The 23908-nt window shown below is 44.2% G+C and overlaps 1 protein-coding gene across 6 annotated transcripts in view; it reads right to left on the reverse strand.

The window, feature by feature from the left end:
* The window catches only part of usp54b (ubiquitin specific peptidase 54b), a 99918-nt gene that overhangs the window by 21203 nt on the left and 54807 nt on the right, over nucleotides 1-23908 (reverse strand). For all 6 annotated transcript variants that reach the window (XR_013488364.1, XR_013488365.1, XM_078163281.1 and 3 more), the window contains 8 exons: nucleotides 20730-20876; nucleotides 11329-11478; nucleotides 10506-10698; nucleotides 10101-10283; nucleotides 9559-9778; nucleotides 7345-7731; nucleotides 6936-7063; nucleotides 6675-6836 (listed from right to left, as the gene is read on the reverse strand). Coding sequence is in view for 4 of the 6 variants with exons in the window: in XM_078163281.1 (XP_078019407.1) it covers nucleotides 6675-6836; nucleotides 6936-7063; nucleotides 7345-7731; nucleotides 9559-9778; nucleotides 10101-10283; nucleotides 10506-10698; nucleotides 11329-11478; nucleotides 20730-20876 (1570 nt within the window). In the remaining 2 variants the exon portion in view is untranslated. The remainder of the gene's footprint in view (nucleotides 1-6674; nucleotides 6837-6935; nucleotides 7064-7344; nucleotides 7732-9558; nucleotides 9779-10100; nucleotides 10284-10505; nucleotides 10699-11328; nucleotides 11479-20729; nucleotides 20877-23908) is intronic.

Below are 23908 nucleotides of genomic sequence, written 5' to 3' on the forward strand. Positions count from 1 at the left end.
TCTGAAATATTTATTCTCTTACAAATTAAAAGTGACATCCTTGTTGACTTCAATACACTCAGGCGTTTAGCACCCAAAGCCTGACTTAGTCTGATACGACCGCTAGCTTATGTACGTTTGCTAATATGAGGAAACTGAATATCGCAAGTTTTTAAACTCTTCTCTACGTTCTTGTTCAGTAAAAGTTACATTATGTCAAAGTAGGTTCCTTTGTTTTACGTTGACAAGCATTGAGGATATCATTATAAGAAAAAAGGAAGTCTTTATAGTGGGGAAAATACTTCAACACCCAGCATCTCTTCCCACTTTGCAACTCTACAGTAAATGCACCAATGTGTAAACTTGGACTGTAGTTAGTGAGTCAAAAAGTCAAGATTAGATAAGTGAGGAGCAAAGTTGAGGCTACGTTCATGAAGCCACAGACACCAGACAGGGAAAAAGATTAAACTTCTTTTGGACAGAGCTTTCTATGGTGCGTAGCCTTGTGAACGCACCGTGAATGGTGTTAGTTGGTTACAAAAAAAGATGCAGAGGAGGACAACAAAAGAGCAGCCATCACCCACCCTGGCTTGGACTTTTGATTGATAGAGGCAGAATAAGGGAAGGTTGACAGCAGCTCTGTTGTTGTCGTTGGCTGTAACGTCCTCTAAAACACTGAGGCAGATTGTTTGGAGTCCGCCTGAAACCATCGATACGGACGTGGGAAACCAAATTCTGTTACGTAATCGCACTGATAGTGATGCCATCTGTTCATTCGCAAGTCGTCCTTTCACTTCATCAAGGTCGAGTGTACTCTGTGTGTGTGTCTGTTTGTAGGTGTGTGTGTGTCAGGTACATGAGGCTGAACACACTAAAGCACACGCAGTAGGACAGACAGGACACAACATAATAATCCCTGATATAGATTTAGGTAGTGCTGAGCTGGAGGGGAAAACCTGCACACCTGCAGTTCAGACAAGGCTCTCTCCCTTACACACATAGACACATATCCTCTTAAAATAGTAACACAGGCACAGAAAAATATAGTTTGTGGATGCAAGGACCAAATATGCATGAAAACACACACACACACACACACACACACACACACACACACTAACATGTCAGAGCTGTCTTGGTTGTAGTACGAGTGTTGGAGTACGACTGAAGTTTCATCTCATCAAGTCTTTTTTTTCTCTTTCTTGGTAAGAATTTAAATGTTTTTCCTTTAAGTCTAAGATAGGTCAACCCTCACAGCAATCAAGTCCAAGTCAAGTCTCAAGTCCTAATTGTGACTTGACTGATTTAGGACTGCAAATCCATAAAGTTAGGGGACTTGCCAGAGACAGATTAAACAAGACTAAGAGTGTACAGCCATGCTGGCAGCTCTGTCAGGCTGTACTTAAGCACAGCAAAGAGCTAAATGCTAAAATGCTGGTGTTTACCAGGTATAATGCTCACTATCTATGTTTAGTGTGTTAGCATGCTAACATTTGCTAAATAGTGGCAAAGTACAGTCGAGGGTGATGGGAGTACCATCATCACAAATGCAACAGTTCTGGACGAATTTAATTTTTGACCTCATGGTGGTGTTAGAGGAAAGGTCATGAGATCACCAAAGTCAGTTGGATTCGTCCTCTTGGAATCATGAATGTCTGGACAAAATTTCACGGCAATCCATCTTATGGTTGTTGACACACTTCAATCTGGACCAAACTGGTGCACCAACATAGCAATCCACAGAGCCATACTGGTGCACATGTAAGAAAGAAAAAGGGCCACAATATCGTGACTTTAAAGGGACAGTGGACCTCAAAATCAAAAACACATATTTTTCCTCTTACCTGTAGTGCTATTTATGAGTCCAGATTGTTTTGGTGTGAGTTGCTGGGTGTTGGAGATATCGGCCATAGAGATGTCTGCCTTCTCTCCAACTAACAGAACTAGATGGCACTTGGTTTGTGGTGCTCAAAGCTTCAAAAAATACATTTGAAAAACTCTAACAATAATAACCCAGTTACCAAAGATAAATGTGAAGACTTGAAGAACTATTTTCTTTCTATCAAACTACACCAGTCAACTGTGCCATCACCTAGAAGGAAGCGTGCATCTACTCATGGACAAGAGGCTTGTGCTTGTGACAGTTGAAGATGTAAACACTCAAGTCCCAGTGAAACGTAAGTTGGAGTGTCTTTAGCTTCTGTATTGGGATGTATTTCCCAGTGAGACAGAATATTTAAGCAGTGTTGAGTAGGGATGCGTGCAATTAGTAGTCTAAATGATTAAACATCCGCCCCCTCGCTAGTCAGCACCAGAAATATTAGTCGGTTAAACCAATTAGTGTTTTATTCATGTACAAGGCCGCTTAACTGTCATGCAGCTGCCCGCCACTAGTGGGGGCTACAGAGCCGTCAGACAGTAGTCCCCCTCCCCGCAGCAATGCTCGAGTAGACTGGAGTTTTAAAATAGCACGGTGGGAAATTGGATAGATGTCCTCTCACAAAACCAGCGCAGTTTGGCGGTACTTTGATCTAGAAAATTAAAAAAAACAACAAGGGAGCATGTAGGCTGTGTCAGAAAAAACTGGCATATAATCACTTGACTGGAGCAACGCGCAATTACATTCAACTCAAGCATTTGGATGTTAACCTGCACAGAACAATGGCTGCTGCTGCTAGCGATGATAGCCACACTCAGGAGACGCTGTGATCCCGCCCGGTCTGAGAAGATGACGCAGCTCATCACGACAATGACCTCGCAAGATATGCTTCCTCTTAACTTTGTTGAGGGAAAAGGCTTCAGGAAGTCAATGGAATATGTTGCGCCTGAATACACCATGCCAGGACTTTGACTGTTTTCTGAGTGTTTTCCTTTTTTTAGACTAGTCGACTAGTCTTAATTAAAATTTTTGTTTAGTCGACAGGGAAAGTAGTCACCAGGAACATCCCTAGTGTTGAGTTACAAGAGAGATTTAAATTAAATCCTTCGCATGTGATTAGACTGCTAAAAAGTGGGCGGGCTTAGATTTTAGCGCGATACAGAGCTACAACAAAGTCTGCTGCCGAGCAGACTGTTGGCTCCACTTTCATCCCCCTCGGCGTTATCAGGACGAGGACGACGGCGAGATGCACGAATTAGACTTTCGCCATATTGTTCTGGAATTGAAAACAAAGGTTTTGCCCCCTGATATCCAAACACACATCTCTTTCTATCTCTTTCCATATTGCTCCGTTTGCTACTATTACCCACAAACTGTGAAGTGGGGTTTTATGCGACCGCTGCCTAAGTAGTCGCCCAAAGTCTCATTTGATTGGATGAACTTTGGTAATCTCTGGATGTGCAGGATGAGTCATCAAACAAGACAGTCCTGCTCAGCTCAGCTGTTACGTTAGATAGCTCAGTGGTGCTAGGTGAACTAGTAGTTGATGCATGCTTCCTTCTGCATGGTGACATGGTTGTTGGTTGTAGTTTAGAACTGTTCGGTACTAGGAACTATTTTCTTTCTATCGAACTACACCCGCCCACCGTATCACTGTGCAGAAGGAGACATGCATCTACTTCTAGTTCGTGAAGCACCACTGAGCTAGCTAATATTACAGCTGAGCCAAGGAGGACGCCATTGATGTTTACATCTCGCACTGTCACAAGCATGAGCCTCTTGTTCATGAGTAGATGCTCGTTTCTTTCTGCACAGTGTTGGCACATGTTGATAGAAGATAGGTCCTAGTCTGTGGATTATTTTGAGTAACCGGGTCATGATTTCTGTAAAGAGACATTGCTGTTGAGTTCTTAAAATGTACTTTTTGGCACTTTGAGCACCACAAGCTGAGTGCCATGTAGTTCTATTACATACAAGAGTTCATTTAGCAACTCACACCAGACCAATCTAGACTGATAAATAGCACTACAGGTGAGAGGAAAAATATGTAGTTTAGATTTTGGGGTGAACGGTCCCCTTTTAGTCCCTCTTATTAGTCAAGCTCCAAAAACAACTGAATCCTTTTCTTCCCATAAAGCACCTCTATAGGTTATTTAGATCCTCAGTTGCCGGTATACACCTAAACCTTTCAAGGCTCCGAGTTTGTAATATAAATTTGTAGTCCCCAAGCCCAAAATGAGATTACTCATCTGATGTAAATTGAGTAATTACAGCAGATTTGACAAAGCTCCTCCAGAGCCACAGAAGACATTACAGTCTTATTATTCCCTGTGACTGGTAAATTGACTTTGACAGGTAAAATCGGTGGAGAGCCGCTTTCAGTATGACTTGAGTCCTATGTCTACAGCTCTGGAAGACGATCTCTCACCCACACACACACAGATACATCGTACACACAGGTACATACATGACTATTTTTATGTATGTATGTATTTACACAGGGAGACAGACAATCTCAAACACATACACAACATGTACATAGCTCTAAACTTGGACTGGGATTGTGATTTTGAATGGGTATCACCCTGAGAAAGTTTCCCACTCAGTGCTGGTCAGTGAACGTCCCGCAGGAGTTTCCATGTTGGTAAAAACTGATCAGATGAGGGTTTGCTCTTTGAACTCAACTGGAACCGTCAGACACACACACACACACACACACACACACACTTATTCTGGAATAAAACACCCGTGGATGACGCACAAAAACCCAAATACATACAGTATGACTTGAAGTAATACACACTTAATGAACAGACAAATAAAGAACTACAGACGGAGGGAGACAGATGGAGAGACAGACGAACAGATGGGAATGAGGACAAAGAGGAGGTCAGACAGAACATACAAGTCACTGTGACTGCTAAACTAGACAACAGGTGATAATGTCACCTTAAAGCTGCACCAGGATAGACTTTAACAGAAGAATAAACTTTATTAGACCCAATTATAAAACAGCCTCACATTCCTCCAATTGAAATGCCACAAATCACCCACTCCGAAGTTACAATTGCGAATGAAATTGTCCATAAAGTCAGTGATGACCTGTTGCAGCTTTAAATGCAGTTGTCTTTTTTACTTAAAGGTTCTGTATGTAACTTTAAGAAAATCCTTGTCATTAGTGACCCATCTCCCTGAGGCCAATAAGTGAACCGCAGTCAACATCCTGTCGCTCGCACTCCAGTGCTTGTACTCAAACACAAGACTGACCGTGACTGACCGTCATCACGTTGATAGAAGTCTGGAAAATAAATCTGTGTTGTCACTATGTTTCATTTGGACCACTGGCCCCAAAAACACTAAGTAGCTTAGCTCTTGGCTAGTAGAAAGTGTTTTGTTCCATATCTTTTATTGTTGGCTAAATCAACTCCTATTTTTATTATACATAAGTTAATATCATGTATCATGTTAGGTGGGAAAGTAATTTGGCAAGCTAACCAACTAACAACACTCCGACAGTATTTTTGTTAGCAATAACATTAGCAAGCAAGCATGATAAGGTTAGCCAGCTAGCTGTAACTAAGCTACTCTGTATCAATTTGGTGTTGTTTGCTTCATAACGTTAGCTGTCAAAGTAATTTGCAAACAGCAAGATGGCCAATTTACCAGCCTGATCAGCCCTGGAGTCTGGATAAATTAAATGATGTTAGTATTTTGCTACATTAGCTAGCTAGCAATTCGTTCACATTAGGCCCTGATCACACAGAAAGCACTTTAGCAGCTGGAGGCGGCTTTTTGTAATTGTTTTCAATGACAATTAAGCCATTTGCTTTGCGTTTCGGAGCTCTAGGCGCCTGGCCTTTTTGCCGGGGTGCTCTGAGCTCCTCGAGTTGAAAAAACATTCAACTCAGAGCGGCAAGGCGCCCAACGCCCTCTCCGCTTTTTTGCCATTGTTCAATCAATCGAGCAAGCTGAAGTTTGCTAACATAAGACAGATAAACCACAAAGTCACGATATATTTCACAAGTCAGCATTTTCTTTAACGTTAACGTTTCTTTCCAGCACCAAGGGGCAGTGAAATTACGATATGGGGCAACTCGGACATTAGCAGGGTTTGAGAAGTGTTACATAAGAGATGGTCTGTCTCAGCTGGGCCGCCGCTGCAAAATATACATAACGGAAACACAGTTTGGACTGTATTTTTGTAGGTGCAGTCGTTTGTAGACGTTAGCAGACTCCATTTCTTAGCTAACGTAAGCGACTGTTTTAGAGCTGTAGTGGAGCTAAAGAGAGGCAAGGCATTGGGAATGCACATATCGCCACATCCTTGGTAACCGAGAAAGTCTGAGGAAGTCTAAGTTTTTAAGTTACTTTACAGTCTGTTCACCTATTGGCAATAAAAAACAATACAAGTAAAAGTTACATACAGAAGCATTAAAGGGTCAGTTCACACAAATGTACAAAAAACATATACTTGCTGATTCTGGTATCTCATGCAGTTTGTTTCGGAACTAATTTCCACAAAGATATAGCTCCTATCAAGTGCTGTGAGAATCAAAAATGAAACTTTATTCCCATAAATTTTATGTTAGTGGACACAGAAAGCTCAGATACATCTCAGCTTAAAACTTGGGCAAATAAAACCAAACTTATCTGCATCTTTAGATACCAGTAAGTAAGAGAATGTTTTCCGCAAGTTGGGTGAACTGACATCTTTTGCTCGCCTTAACCTTAACCTCCCATACATCTCATCTTCCTCCTCCACCCTCCCTCCCTATCACTTTTCTCTTTCTCCTTCTCCATCTTTCCTTTCCCATACCCTGGTGTTGGAGCTGGTCCAGGTCCATGAATTTGCTGGGTTTGGGGTTGAATCCCATGGCCGCCTCCCGCTCCGCCTCCCTCCGCTTCTGCTGTTCCTGCTGGCGGGCTCTCCTCGCTACCTCCTCCTGCAGCTCGTCCAGCTCACTGCGCCCTGAGCCGCCTACACAAACACACACACACACACACACACATAAAAGAAAAATGAAATGATCCATCAGATTACAAGGTACAGTAGATGAAGACAAGCGCAAGTACACACCTGTGTTGGTGCCGCCTCCCCAGCTGGGTGAGGGCAGCTCCTGCAGGATGGCACCGCTGCTCTTTGACTTGGGCACCGAACGCCATGAAGGTCCTGACATCAGCACCCGTTTCTGTTGCCCCACCTCCCTGTGAAGACACAGACATTAAACAGAGAGAAAGAGAGCACAAAAAAAAGAGACAAAAGGGGGAGAAATGTCAAGAGTGCACGTCATAGGTCTCCTGACAAATATGTCCGATGACTGATGTGTTGTAACTGGATTGTTGGGCAGTTTGTCGCTGTTAATGTCACACTCGTATTTCAGGCTGATAAAGTGAAATAAAACAAGACACAGGAACCAAGAGAGAAAAAGACAACAAACGACGGACAGAAAGAAAGAGACAGTAATTGTTATTTGTGAGTTTCCTACCTGTCGGGGCTGCTGCTGTTCCTCTCACTGCTCTCGTAGCCACTCTCCATCCTCTGGATCAGACGCGGCTGGTGCTCCACCCCTCTCAGAGGTGGAGGGGCAGGGGGACCCATCGTCCGCCCACTGCCCAGAGACCTGGGCTGCCCGACCAGCCCAAACCCCACCTCTGACTCCCCAACTTCCCTTCCCTCCACCTCTTGCAGCCCTGGCTGTGTGGGTGGAGCGGGTCCCACCAAGGGGAAGGAGTCCTGGGGCTCCGGAGGAAGAGAGGGACCAGGCAGGGTGTTGTAGCCCAGAGAGGAGCCTCTCGGTCGGGTGAAGATGCTGTCGATGTTCAGGGCCTCTCTCCTGGGCCTCCAGGTTGGCCTGTAGCGGCTTCCAGAAGAACTACGACGCACGGGAGGGAGATGTTACACAAAATGTTACGTGACTTCAACTGTGACAAAATGATCTTAGGACACTTCTCATATCCAACTCATTCCTGAGGAAATGATTACATGAGATAGCAGAAGCAGCAGTAAGCTAGTTAGTCCCATAGACCGTCTGTGGTTAGTCCCAGTGGCTACTCTTGGGGGCTAACCGCCAACAGTTCTTTTTGAAAGTAATTTACCTTCAGTTTAGCAAATACGGATTTATTTATTTTCTAAAATGTCTTTGCGGAGCTCTGGTGCCTGTTGCGCTGTCCGTGTCTGTAACGACTAACAACCAGTCCAAGCTACATTTTTGTCTCAAGTAACTGTGTGTTGAACATGTAACCAGAACAAAAAGGGATTGTTCCTGTTGCCAAAGGTACCATTGATATGAGAAATAAAACCACAGGTGTTTTCACGAGACATCTTACTTCATTCTCAACCTACGTTAGAAAATAAACTCAGCAATAAACCTTGAAATATGTATTTAGTCATTAGGGCTGAGAATGTGTTACTGATTTACCGTACTTCCTTTATATCATATAAAAAAATGAACGCCAAAAGTTATTTCTTTTGGTACTACTTTATATGACTATTAGTGAAGTCTGTGGCCAAATTCAGCTCCATGTTTCGCTCAGAACAGTTTTTAATAAATCAGAATTTAAAGAAATTACGCAGACCAGCGGAGGATTAGCTGGGAAACATCACATTTATTCACTTTACGTGGAGCTAGAGTTAATACTGAATTATGTTAAATGTTTGCCGAATGTGTTAGTATCTCTTAAAAAGTCATCATAAGTCATCTTTAGAAGGAGCAGATGTTGACCTTAAGCTAGCTCGGGCCGTGTTAAAGTCAAAAATATTTTAACGGAGCGAGGCAAGCTAATTTCAATGCTTTGAGATGGCTGTCAGAGATGGCAGAGGTATGATCCCATAATCCTGTTTGAGTTATAACAGGTGGTGTGCTCCACGTTTTATTTCCCAATTGCTCTTGGAAAGAAGAACAGAGTACTGTAAACAAAGTGCTACCAGTGGAAATCACCGGTTTATGTTCAACGCACAGGTGAGGTCGGGACTTTATTATAAAGTAGTTACCAGACAGTGTTTCTCTTGGACACACGTCCAAGAGAAACAGGGTTGCGGAGTAACGAAATACAAGTAAATAAATCACGTATTTAGAATACAAAAAAAATTACGTTACAGTCACTATTTAAATTTGTGTTATTCTGAATATTACTGTCTTTAAAAATAGATTACGTGAGAGATTACTTTATTTGTTTTTGTTTTATTTCCTGTAAAACTAAGTCTTAATTGAATGTGACACGAGCGAACATCAGCTGTCATCGTAATGTTCCAATGGTCACCTGATTTGTAAAGTTGAAATGAGGAGTTATCTATATGATACCTCTTCATTTAACAGCACAAGTTTCCATCACTAATAACAACCTACTTGCTGTTGGCGATATTGGATGTCATTTCCTGTGAATGTCACAATATACAATGTGTGTTTTCTGATTAAAAAGTACCAGTGTATGGTGATTACATTTTTAAAAGTAACCCTCCCACCACTGAAGAGGAATCTACAAAAACCTCAGACACAGCGCGGAAAAAACGCAAATATGGCTTTGACTGGCAACACTGTTATCGTACCTTTAAGTAGAGGATTTGAATCTTTTGCCACTTATGATTTTTGCATATTCAAATAGTCAGACAATGATGTGAAAACATTTAAAATAAAACTTTAAATGGTTTTAATGTGAATTCAACGGCCGGGCGTTTAAAGTGAGCATCAGTAGTGTAGTACCTGGACTTGCTCTCACTGCTGGTGCTTTCATCCTCCCAGTGGGGCCCCCCGGCTCCGCTCTCGCAGCCCCCGACTCCCGACGAAGAGGAGGAGGACAGGGGACGAGAGGAAGAGGAGGAGGAGGTGAGTGGCCGGCGGGAGGAGAGGAGGAAGACGGCCGTCTCCTTGTACTCCTGCAGGGGAGGAGAGGGAGGGCGGGGAGGCCCCTCCACTGCTGACTCTGAGAAAGAAAGACAGAAAAAGTAAATCCAATAACACTTTTTATTTTTCCCACAGGGGGCAATTATGTAGGCAGCAGCACAAGTAAACATGAGAGTAAGCGGTAACGAGGCGCATAACCTGAAGAGTCTGCACTGCACTTCATTAGCACTGAAACTTACTTGTACCTACAACAAGTGCTGCAGTTTGGTACTTTTCTCTTACTCCCTGAAAACACTGCAGTCACTTGTGTATTTGCAGAAGCTGTCAAGGTGTTTCAACTGAAGGTGCAGCTGCACTTTGTGAGTGCAGATAACTTGGTTTTCCCCTGGACTCAGTTTTACCTCTGGCGTCAGCACCGTGTGGCGGTGTGCCGATGTCGTAATTACAGACCACTGTGGTCTGGGATTCGCTGGAGAGGTGGCTGCCCGTGGACTGGTGGAGAGATCGGCTGCGAGAGGCACGGTGACTCGAGCTGTCTGTTGAAGAGTCGGTGCGAGTATCGCTGGATATGGACGGCTCCCGACCTGAGGGAGAACAAGAGAAGGAAACATGACCTTTCAGTTAATCCTGCATCTCCATATGTTTATGGTTGAAAGCGGGAAGATAAGTTGAGGCTCTGCAGTGTACACAAGCAGAAGTTGGATTATAGGGTTGAAGGTCAGAGCTATAAAGCTCTACCCTCACCCCCCACCATGATACACACAAAGTGATCTGATCTGTAGCAGAGTGTGTCATCTTTGCTGTACCGGAGTCTTCACTGTCGTAACCAGCCTTGCTGCTGCAGTGCTGGAGCTCCAGCTGCGGGTTGGAGCTGGTACAGGGGTTGGGGCTCTCCTGCAGTATCACCGGCGTCCCACGGGGGTCAGCGTAGAGCAGCAGCAGGGGCTGATAGTGGCCTTTGATACAGCGAGACACCACGTCCTTCCACTTAGGGCCGATCTGGAGGTGCAGCGGGGCAACACACACACACACACACACACACACACACAAAGACACACATAATCATACATATAACCCCCCCACACACAAAGAGAAAGTAAATCTATCTGTATTAAGATATAACATTACGCATATTCCACCAAATCTAGAAGGTCAAACACACACTGTGCTGCTGTGTGTCCTTATCAATATCATATTATCACACTTTTCCATTAGCTCAATAATCTAATATGACCGACAGCGTGCACTGTGACTGACAGAAGTGTCAAGGACGTGTACATTCACTTTATATCACACTTTGACAAATCCAGCTTCCCTTCGATTCAGTCACCACAAACTGTATATATTTTCCAGCCCTGTGGAGAATAAATCATGCTTGAATCATAAAGTATTACAACATAAGACCAGTTCCCGCACTTCAACCTGCACTAAGATTAAACCAAAGACAGGGATTGAACCCTGAAACACATAATCAATCTCAAGCCGCCCCCACTGACCATGCAGCACTTCAACTAACACACACTTCTTGTCACTGCTGCTCTCACAGGCACAACTGGAGATGCAGCAGATACTGTACAGTGCGCCCTCACCCGCGCTGCAGCATGCAGACTTCCCAAAACTGTGTCTCACCTCTTTGACGTGGGCGTCGTCGAAGTACATCCACTTGCGTATCTTGGTCTGGAAGAAGAAGGTGGAGTAGTGCTTGCCGTAGTAGCACACCATGCCCACCAAGTAGAGCTCCGCCTGGCGAGCCCTCTCCTCTGTCACACGGTAGAACAACTACAGAGAGAGAGGGAGAGGGAGGGAGGGAGGGGGAGGAGACAGGGAGGGAGGGAGGGATGCAGGGAAGAGAGGGAGAGGTGTGCAGCAGGAGGGGGGGGGGGGTAGAGATAGGGGAGTTAATGTGAATACAAGCACATTTTTGCTCACCTAGTATATATATGCTGTATGCAGTAATCCTTCACACTCCTCACTTCCCTCTCTGCACACACTCTACAGTGATACATGTACACTGCAGCTTTTCATGCAGAGATGACCCACACTGACACAGCTATTAGCACATATTAGAGACAGATCAATGCAATAAAGAGGACTTAGACTGTTGGCTGAAGAACATAACTTCCTATATAACCCTATCTCATGGTAATCTCATGTGTTCTGCTGCTGTTAAGTATAGCATCTTCACCTCTGATGGTAAATCCATTGAAAGAGTGTCCTCATACAATTTCTTGGGTATACGGATAGATGAGAAGCTTTTCATTCAATGTACATATTGCTGCTCTACTTAGGAAGCTTAAAGTGAAGATTGGCTTTTGTTGTTTTACTTTCATTGCTAAGATTATCTGTGATGACGGTGACATATTGACATATGCATGCAACCTCCTCCGTTTTACGTAGCCTTTACTGATAGCCTGGTCGTGGGGGCAGCAGGCCCGGCAAAGCACCCCAGACGTCCCTCTCCCCAGCAACACTTTCCAGCTCCTCCTGGGGGACCCCAAGGTGTTCCCAGGCCAGATGAGATATGTAATCCCTCCAGCGTGTTCTGGGTCTGCCCCGGGGCCTCCTACCAGTGGGACGTGCCTGAAACATCTCCAACGGGAGGCGCCTAGGAGGCATCCTGATCAGATGCCCGAACCACCTCAACTGACTGCTTTCGAAAGAGCAGCAGCTCTACTCCGAGCTCCTCATCCTATCTCTAAGGCTGAGCTTAGCCACCCTTCAGAGGAAACTCATTTCAACTGCTTGTATCCATAATCTCATTCTTTCGGTCACTACCCAGAGCTCATGACCACAGGTGAGGGTTGGGACGTAGATGGACCAGTAAATCGAAAGCTTCGCCTTCCAGCTCAGCTCCCTCTTCACCACAACGGACCAGCGCAGTGCCTGCATCACTGCAGAAGCCGCATTAAACCGCCGATCCATATAATGCTCTATTCTACCCTCACTCATGAACAAGATACTTGAACTTCCTCTCTTGAGGCAGTAACACTCTCCCAACCTGGAGGGAACGTTCCACCGGTTTCCAACAGAGGACCACAGCCTCAGATTTGGAGGTTCTGACTCTCATCCCGACCGCTTCACACTCAGCTGCAAATCACTCCAGTGCATCTTTACATTTTATTACAAATGCAAAGTCACTTACTCATCACTGCATTCTTTATGATTTGGTGGGTTGGACGTAATTGACCACTCACAGACAACAGCACTAGTATATTTTTATCCTTAAAGCAATACTGGTCAAACGTCCGGCCAACCTCTGCTCCCCTCTGTGTGTCAGCTCTGGTAGTTACCAGCTACACTCCTCCAGGTGGTTGCTTTTTAATGAACCCTGGATTTTAACACATCTGGGGAAATCTGCATTTTCCTACCCTGCACCTTGGACATGGAGCAATCTTCAAAAAGATCTAAACTTTTATCTATCGGTGAATTTAAGAGCATCATGAAGAATGTGGTGACAGAGACATGTGCTTGTTTTTCTTCAGAGGCCACTATGTTTGAATAGTTGTTGTTTTATTCTGGAATTTTGTATTACATGTTGTATTTGCTGTTTTTCAAATTTGTTCTAATTGGCTGCTGGTGAAATGGTGAAATTTTACTCCAGTGCTACACCAACTTAGTGAATTGTAGCAAAGTTGAAAATTTTAATGTTTTGCAGTGCAAAGGCCTTGCCTTTAATTTTCTGTTGACTTTGCTGACAGACAGCCAGTTAGCCAAGTTAATGTGTGAAACATAATGCCCACTGCCGACCCTCTGATCTCCACTGGTTAGCTAAAATTAGCCTTGACCGCCCTCAGGAAGTGTGCTGGACTTTGAAGCCAATTTTCGTGGTGGCCAAACAGTGTAATTACAACGTCACGTGATCACTACAGCCCAAAAAGACTTTTTCCCATTGACTTACATGGTGAAAGAGACACTGTAAATCAGTGAATACATTTTTTGGACATCAAAACCCCTGTGAAATGACTCATTCCACTATCAGGATTTAATCCATTTGGTCCGATAACATTTTAAAAGTTTAGAAGTTCATTTTGAGTGGCAAAACCCCTTTAGCACTGTTAACTATTAGCACCACTGACTGTGCTGATACTGCTATCAGTTAGCACCTAATTGTGCTAACAGAGCTAACAGTTTTAACACTAGCCCTTTTTAAACAGGAATTGTGCAAATTTGCAGGAAAGTCCAATCAGTCTTTTTTCAGCATTGGCAGTATAAAAACAAAATCAGGGAGTGTGGCAAAATGCCGCCTGCCTACTTTTTAGGGTTGGGAATCTCTCTGTGATAGACGATTCGATATGTATCTAGATACACGGGTTACAATACGATTCAAAAACGATATATTTTTAATACAGAACGATTCGATACGATTCAATACAGTGTAGGAACGATACGATTCAATACGATTCGATACGATTCTATGGTTAACATTTGTTGATGTAGACATTAATCATATATTATAAAATAAAGAAGCCAATTCTATAAAAGTGACATTCTTACAGTATTTTCAAATTTGTAAAAGACCACATCCCCAAGCATTGTTGCCGTATGGCAAAAATAAAATAAAAAGACAAACAACAACAAAATCACATGTCAAATGTATTTATTTTTAGACATGGACCAAAAAAAGACTTGCTGAATGAAAATCATTTTGTTGGATGGGATCAACATAAAAATGAGAAGAAGTTTTAAAATTTAAGTGAAGTGAACTTTAAGTAAAATTTAAGTGTTTTAAACCTGCTTGTTGTGTTGTTTTTATGGTATTGTCTGTGTTTTTGTATGTATCTTATATGGACTTGAGTCTGGAATAAAGTTTATTATAACGTTGTACAATATAAACATAAAGCAGAATAAAATGATAACATGCAATGTAGGGGCAGAATCTGACATCTCCTGTTAATAGTTGATATCATGGACTGTGATGACTAGCAGCTTATCACTGACAGCATGTCAGACTATTTCTGTGTTTGCTACACTCTGTGTTTGTCATTTATAAAAAGATAAATCACTTTTCTATAATACATCAATGATATTTCAATGGAATAAATTACTTATTGACTTATTCATACGTCAAAAACAGCATCAATAAGTGATTAACATAGTTGGGATCAAAATAAAATAAATAAATAAAATAAAAATCAACCAGCCACCCTCCTCCCCTGACAAGTAAAGAACAGTCCCTAAAGTGCGGTGAGGTTTGTGGAAATGTGAACTGCTCGTTTCTCCTCTGACACGTCACATACCTGTGTGCTGCCAGGGCTCGCCTGGTATTTCTGGGCAGTCATGACACCGACAAAGACTTCTTGGACCTGGAGTCGGGCTTGTCGGTCGCCGGCAAGCCGTTATCATGCCCCGCCGTATTTGACAGGAATACGTATTTCTGTCTGTGTCTGTGACCCCGCGTTCAACCCACAACCGGCAGGATTCGCCTTTAGTTTCTGCTGTGGCTTGGCTGCTCCCTGGTTTATCCAACCAGCATTAGCTTCTGTTCCTCATCTCCACCGGTCAAGCTGGCGCTGATGTTTACATCCATTATCGTTGTCAGTAATGCCTGCTACCGAGCATGCCGCCGGCTCTCGCGTTGTTTTAGAGATGCAAACTGTTACAGTCAGTCAACCGATTGCTAGTCTCGCGATACCCAATCCATGACTCTACAATCGATTCATCTAAGGATTCATGGCTGATTCGTATCGATTGAGGAGGCTGCTACCGACGTAGCCATATCTCTCGCTTGTCAAACCGGATATCCGGTCGTATCGGTTAATCGTTCCCAACCCTACTACTTTTGTAATACAGAATGCGCCTTTTTCGGGGCAATGGGGGGCTTGAGCAAGTAACAAAATGTGTAGCTCAGCGTGTGACGTAAACAGTGACGTACTCCGAGGGAAGCCACGGCTGGTCAGTCCTTCGGCGATTCTCTCGTAAGTCAGCCCGTCCTTCACCGTCCCCGTCATCTGACAGTTAATGGCCTCTTTGTTTGCAAGAACAAGGAGGGTGTGCAATTCCTTGTCTCCCCAGTTGCTCATCTTTACAGTGTCTGTCAGGTTTGTGTTTCTCTCTTGCTACTAGCTGCTCATTCCTGCTATCAGCTGTTTCCTGTTTATCCACCGCCAGTGGGTCGCACATACGGCGTCATCAACAGCTCCTCCCACAAGTCATCAATAGCCCCTCCCGTGGCGGAGGGGCGTCTCGTTGTTTTTAAACCAAAAAGGTTCCACCAATATGACTACCCTACAAGGCGGAAAATTGGGCACCTCGGATCAACTCGCCAATCCGGCTCTGTGTGTCTAAACGCTTGCAGCTTGCCGGCAAAACAGCCCAACATTCGCCAAAAATCTGGCAGTGTAGAAGGGGCTATAATTAACCATGCTAAAGGAGGTTTGTGCCTCTGAAACTGGGGGGACAATGTTGGGTGGCCACTGTGTTTCCACAGCAAAGCTACTGGGTTGGGACAATGTTATTACTGGTAACAGCCAAATGAGTGGCCACCAGAATGTACTGGTATGCAGTGCGGTAATGGAAGAATAGCAAAAATTAACTTACAGACCGACAGGCGTAACTGGTGATAAATATTTGCAGGCTGATTAAAACCATTGACAACCCTTTTTTCCCACTAAAGACAAGTGTTTTTTCTCACCAGTGGGACAGAGGCTATACGCTAATCGTTTCAGCACTACAATAATCTAATCTAAGAGAGAATTAACATTAAAGAGTAAGAGGGAAGCAAAAGAGAGACAGGGCATATGCAGAAGACAGACAAAGTGAGAAAGTGAAAGCAGTGGAGGACGACGAGGGATACAGGAGGCAGATGGATTCACTTTCTCTGATCTGTACAACTAAACAGAAGCAGAGAATGCGATGGATTGCGCCTTCGATTTGTCTCTGACAACTAGCTTCATCTTTTAACAACAGGATGAAAACGAGGGAAACAGCAGCAGGCGGAGACAGAAGACAGAAGACAGAGGGAAGAACTTGACTCACTGTAACACAGTCATATTCACTGATCCATTATTCATAGATATCGCTTCAGAATGCGGCTGGAGATGTTACAGGGGCATTAAAATGCATCAGCATTATTCAGTCATGACACGGAGTATCAGGGGTCGAACACTTGTGTGAGGTGTGAAAGCAGCAGCTATATGAGAATAATGGAAGTCAGGTGGTCGAGGGTGTCGTGTGGTATGAGCTGTTGTTTTTCAGAGTGAGATAGAACAGGATTGGTTGGAGCTCTACAGCATGCACATGTCTGTACTCAGTATTTGTGTTTGTCATTAAGTGTGTGTCTGTGTGTTGCACATGTGCATTCACACATGTGTGTCTGTGAGAATGTATGTGTGTCCTTGTCTGACTGCTGGAGCGTCAGCGTGTGTTTGAACATGCCTCTGGGTATTTGTACCTCTGGTGTTGGGAAATTTCTGATATTTTTTACTTAATATTTTGGTGGGTTTTTTTTAGAAGCCTTTAATGTCATGGCTCAACGAAAGAGGAGCAAATGCTGTAAACGTTTCAAGACAGCAGAGATTACAAATATAAAAAAGAAAAACAGGACTTTAGAAGAGAGGTTTGATGAGTATTAGGGATCAGGGTACAAAGTTACAGTGATGTAAAGCCCCGTTTCCACCGAACAGTACGGTACAGATCAGTTCAGTACGCTTTTTTCTGTTTCCACTGTGAAAAGTTGTGGATGGTACCAATCAAACCATTCTGTACCATCCCCATTTTTGGTCCCCCCTCTGTTGGGGTACCTAGCACACAGATCTGGTACTAAAAGGTGGAGCTGTGAACACCGCAGTCTGTTGATTGGTCAGTAGAGGACGGTCACTCTGCTCAGGGTTACTTTTGGTTCCAAAGGTACCATACCGAAAGTGTTTGGTGGAAACGGGGCGTATGTCATTTGTCTTAAATCAAACAAACATCAAAGAACTAGTGATGACGAAGGCCAACTGTTGCGCTGCCTCATGCAGCCTGTGTTTCAGCCAAAAAGCTGCACTTCAACACGCCACGAAGACTACAGCCAACAGCTAACCAGCACCCACGTTCTGCGCCTGTGTGAGGGAACATAACTCTAAATACCAGCAGGCTGTGGTAGTCTATATTCATTATTAAAAAAGGGAAACCAGATGACCAACAGGATTTCAACAGGAAACCTACAGATTCAAGATGCTCATTAGCCAGTTAGCAAATTAACAAACCAACTCAATGTTGGACAAACAAAGGACATTTACCGTGCCTTAGCAAACAATGACGAAATCAGAGCTCCATGGCTTAAAAAATAATCTTACCTAATATAACGTTCAAATCACGCCCTCTTGACTTTAGCAGTATATTTGCTTTCCTTACTTCCGTTTCTCTTCTGGTGCACTGAGTTAAACTGCCAGTCACTGACGGGCTCCACCATCTCCAACCCAAATTCAAAATGCTGAATCAGCCGAAAAAAACTGACAAGGGTCGACAATGCGGGACGCACCACAGAAACTAGGGCAACAGATGCTCACCAACAGCCTGACGTTGACATTGGCCGACTGTTGGCTTCGTGTGTCAGGGTCCTTGGAATATGGCAAGTAAACCTCAGGAACACACTTTGTTTGCATTGTGTTACAGAACCTAGGAGCTAGCCTGGACATGATGTCATGACTTTGGCTCTCTATAGGTGAAAGGTTCCAGGGTTCTTCCTGGTTCAGACCTTTGGGGGAGGTGACTACACATGACGGCATGATCAGTCCATGTACAGTAAAGACAATGAGACTGTGGGATAGGAGCCCACTTTTTGTCTACTCTTTCATGACATACAGAAACCACAAAAACATTAATCACTCTTGAAAAAGAAACAAGGCAGCATCAGTCACTGATCAACAGTGTCATGATGACTTCAAGCACTTAAACGCCAAAATCATCATGTGGCCTACAGTACTTCACTTCCCATGTGGAAAACAAGTAATGAGTAAGAGTAAGCCATAAGCCAGGAAATGAAGGGATTGAAATACGCAAAGCGATCTGGTTCAAGAGGTTAAAGGATTTCTTAACATTTCAAGAAAGGGTCAACTGGTGGACTGGTCGGAGTCAACTGAATGTGACGTCAGTGGGATTCATTTTTCATTAACATGGTGTCAAGCTGGCTGCATGCAATGTAGTGAAAAAAAAAAGGGAATTCAGTCTGATTATTGGGCTAACGCTTTGCCAATGCTGTCATAAACGCAACTGTTATTAATACAAACATGACTTAAGTTGCATTTCTGCTGCATAGTTCAGCTTGACTTGACTCAACTTTTGGCAGCAGATCCTTTTTCTCCTTTTTCATTTCACACTGTGGAGAGTATCCTTTCAGTGTAAGCCGGATTCTTAGCTGATCGCCATGGTGACGCCACATGAAACTGTCTTGATATTATTCTCAACGCGATACTCACTGAATCCTTTCAACGGCAACCAAACCGAGGAACCTCTGCACTTCATCAACTGTACAGCATAGCCTACGCATTTTCTAAAGTCTTGGACAAGTGAACTAGAACGCAGCTTGGGCCGCATTTAACCTTTTAGGCAATCTCACTCACACACTACACTCACACATAATAATAACAATGTCTAGCCTCCTCCATTTTCATTAGGTCAGTCTGAATATCGCCACCTGCCTGAAATGTAACTATCGGCCTGTGTTGCGTTCAGGCTTTGTCACGTAAATAACAAATTCCAGCACTTAAATAGGCTATAGCATAACACAACAGCATGTCAAGTGGGCCGAACCCGAGCAAAATTTCTGATTTGTTATCCGAACTTGGCCTGACCCATCAGGTTCCAGTAGGTCCCGTGGGGCTCAGGTCTGGTATCCACACTCTGAAGTGAACAAAATAACGTCGGCCCCTGTTGTTGGTGGTCTGGCTCTTTCAAAATGGCAGCTTTGTGCAGGATGTCTCCGGCTAGCAAGGGACAATTCTCTCCAACTATTAGCAGTCTGCAGTGATTGGTCCACACCTTCTAGTGCCGGCTGAACTGCTTCTAACTTTGACTAAGGTGGGTCCAGGAGCCTATCCCAGCTGACACTGGGTTAGGGTTAGGGGTTAGGGGTTAGGGGTTGGGGGTACACCCTGGACAGGTGGCCAGACTATCACAGGGCTGACACATAGAAACAGACAACCATTCACCCTCACATTCACACCTACAGACAATTTAGAGTCACCAGTTAACCTGCATGTGTTTGGACTGTGGGAGGAAGCTGGAGTACCAGGAGAAAACCCACACTGACATGGGGAGAACATGCAACCACCGTGACGCCTGTCTGCATTTAGCAAGTGGAAACTAAATTTCTGCCTGTTAAAATGTAAAGTTGAGGAGTTTATTTTGAAAAGACACAATGCATGTAACCACTATAAACTGACACATCGACCTGAGTGTCAAAAACTGACGCTGGAGGGGAACCTTGAGCGTCATGGTTTGACATGTAGGGCCACTGGCCAAATGCTGCCAAAACAAATGTGTTGTGGAGCGTCAGTGGGGATTGATTTGCTTGTGGAGCCAACCTCAAATAGCCTCGGGAGCAACGGCAGTGTTTGGCACTTTTGCGTTGTCACCTCAAGTTGCTGCTTGGTATTTGGTCATGAACCATTTTTAATTGGCCTGACGGTGGAGCTAGATGAAAAGTCAGGGGAACATCAGAGTCAGCACGACTCACTCTCTGGAAAACATGAATGTTTGTACAAAAGTTCCCCGCAGTCCATCCTGGACTGAAGTGGTGAACCACATGACTTCAAAGAATCCTGTCACAAGAGAAACAAAAAAATCTGGCACAACCATGGTATGTCTCATGAGCATCATGAGGCACTGACAGAGCCACCACCACAAACATCTTCACCTATGAGCACCTCTGGGTCTTTGGCACGCAGTGCACAAGAGGCTCTTTTCATTACCACATTTGGAATGCCTGTATTGATGTCAGTGTTTGGGCATACGTGCTTGGCTGCTCACACAGGCATACATAACATATGTTAATGCGTTGTAATGACCGTATAATGTGTGTGTGTGTGTAATGTGTGTGATCCCCTTACATCTCCCAGACGCAAGCACGTCCCCAGGCTGTGTATGACGTCCTCCGCCAGGTCAGAGTGGTCTGAGTCCCACACCAGCCCGATGGACACGATCTCCGGTGAGTTCATCAGCACCCTGCGGATACGCAACACCTCCCCGCAGTTACTCTGTGATGGAGGGAGGGAGAGGAGGAAAAGTGTGTGATCAAACAGGTTTATTCATCCTGTGTTATGAGACAGAGTGTGACAGCGGTGTACATCACGGAAACCGTCCCTTTATTTGGCAGTGACGAATACACGCACACGCATGCAGATACACACATGGATAAAGTGAACAGTGGGAGAAAGACGGGCAGAGATAAAAGGCAGGAGGAAAGAGATGATGAAAGGATTGTAAGAGAGAACGACAGAGGAAGACGCGCTGTGCTGAGTTGTATTTGTCCCTTGGGCCTTCTGTTGAGTTCAGAACCGTGTGTTCTGAATCCTTCCTTTGAGTCATGACCCACCGCAGAGCTGGTGCACACACACACACAAAAGACAAACACACATGCGCACATACGAGCATGCACGCAGTGCTGGCAGAGTGGGCTCGGAAACAGCCTGAGAACACCCTGGCAACCAGACACTTTGCCAAACACAACGCTCTTGCACACACACGCATATGCACAAACACACACACAGCGCTCCCTTTGTGGGCAGCGTGCTGTCTTGCGCTGGCACCAGAGACGGCAGGAAGGTATTTTGCCAGGGTCTGCTTCTAAATTCTCAGAAAGGGACACAAACACAAGCCAGGGAGCAGCAGCCAAACAGCACAGCACTGAGACACACAGGCTATCTGTTAGCTTAGGACACATTGACGAGACACACAGCCTCAGTTAGCTCTCTGCGCTGCCTCACTGCTGGGAACAGCCGCTGACAACATCATTCATCAAATGATCCCACAAACAGATTCGCTCTGCTTCATAATACAGCATTGATCGCTGCAGCCTCATCTCTGAATGTTATATGCAAAGATTTCTTTCCCTCTTTTTATTTATTTTTTTGCTGTGGCTATGCAGACCTTTCCAGGAGAGAGTGAGTTATATAATAGTGCTGCTGGTCAAAGGATACTGTAGCTTTGCAGAATGCTGATCGTGGCATTCTTCCAAACAAAATGAAACAACTTTAGGGAAATGTTTGTGCTTATGCTTCCTCACGACTCGATACAGCTCCAAAATAAAGAGACAATCCCACTTTTATCAGTGGGGCGACAGCTGAGGAGGCAGAGGCAGGACTGGTGAAGAGTAAAACCACCATACATCTACACTCAGATGTATGAGTGCATGTCCTGTACTTTAAGTGCAATCCCAGTGTATTACATATGCATGTTATTTTGTGGTTTTGGCCGTCATTTCCATCAGTCACGACAACATTGTACTAACCCAACTTATTGCTGGGATCTGGGAAAGCGGCTACAACAGAGTCTGATGGAGCGAGAAACACCAACAGTTTGAGACGGGCTGTAAACAAGCCCACAGTTTAGCTAGATTATCCAAACCACTTTATTTGGAGGAAAAAATTGAAAGTGACCACCCCTGAACACTGCACACAGTTTGGGAAGTAATTTACCCAACGCCTGACTGCTCGCAGTTCTAACCACATCCGACTTCTTCTAAGCAATTTCTCTTTGTCCCCTGATCAAAGCAATTATCTTGGCAACTACAAAGTTATTACACTGATACGAATGATGGCCCAACATACGAAAAGAGCCTGTTTCACAAGCACCGTCATCATGCACAACAAACACAACTGCACTGTCACATTTTCACAAATAATTGTTGTCTGCAAATGAGCTCAGTCGCCAGAAGGAAATGATTCTGCACCATGACCACGTCACATTTGCACATTTCTTATGTTTCATTACAACACAGAGTGATTTAATCTATGATCCATGTTTGGTCCCCCCTCTGTTGGGGTACCTAGCACACAGATCTGGTACTAAAAGGTGGAGCTGTGAACACTGCAGTCTGTTGATTGGTCAGTAGAGGACGGTCACTCTGCTCAGGGCTGAGTTGTGGCTGGTTTTGAGGCTCATGTAACCACTGTTCATACTGTGGAGAGTTTTATTAGGAAACTGTAACTATAAAATGAAAGGATGTTTTGCTGCCTCTCACAGCAGCTGGAGTCTGAGAACAAAATAACTTAATTCACTGGGCCGACTGCTGGTGACTTTTAAGGTGGAACGTTAATTTGTAATGTCACTCAGTGCATGAGGTGACGACATGAATCCATCAACACACCTTAAATTTCACTGTGACAACTTTGACCATCACTTTAGTTTTTATATGACATACACTTTTAGTAATGAGTGGATCTTCAAGTGTTTATATATTAGTTTTGGCCGGGTTATGTGAACGGCAGGAAAAAAAAAAGCATCGTAGAGCATTGTTCCTGTGGGCTCCAGCAACACTAAACCCCTGAGCTTGCCTGAGAAGGACTAAATGCACAAACCTGCCATTTCTAAATATACCATGGAGAGAGACTCTCACTGCAGCCTGTTTTATTTTGTTCTGAAAATGTCGGCGTGCAGCCTCGTTCTGTGGACGATAAACGAGGTGCAGACTTCCATCTGTGTCACCGGTAATGAGGAAATACAGTGAGTGCTGGACGGAGCAGTGAGTGACAACAACCCCGCCCACATTTAAGAGTACTGTTTGTGGTGGAAACACTAGGGTCTAGGTACCATGTCTGAAGGGTTACTGTTGGTTCCAAACGCACCATACTGAAAGTGTTGTGGAAACGGGGCTTCAGTGAGACAGCACCCAAGCTGCAGACCACTGTTCGAGACCAACAAAAAACAAAGTGAGTCATCACTGTGTTTCCAGCAGCTTTTTAGGCTCCAAACGTGGGTGATTTGTACCGACCTGAAGCAGTTGTTTTTTACAGAGATATATCTGCTTCAAGCGAGGACTGTGCCCTCAAAACTGTCTGTTTAAAGCCAAAACATGTTTTTTTCGTAACAAAACTGAGTGGTTTTTGTGTCTTATTGCAACCACAGCATTGTTGATACTTAAAATTTCAATGCATCTGCAACATAAGAAGGCGCAAATGCAATCATTAGTGTTATAGCGTAGGCGACTGGACTTGCTTGAGTTTCTTGAAGATGTTTCACCTCTCAGCCAAGAGACTTCTTCAGTTCTGTATGAATGTATTTTTGAGAA

This window comes from Epinephelus lanceolatus, chromosome 21 (assembly GCF_041903045.1).
Source record: "Epinephelus lanceolatus isolate andai-2023 chromosome 21, ASM4190304v1, whole genome shotgun sequence".
In the NCBI taxonomy this organism is placed as follows: Eukaryota; Metazoa; Chordata; class Actinopteri; order Perciformes; family Serranidae; genus Epinephelus; species Epinephelus lanceolatus.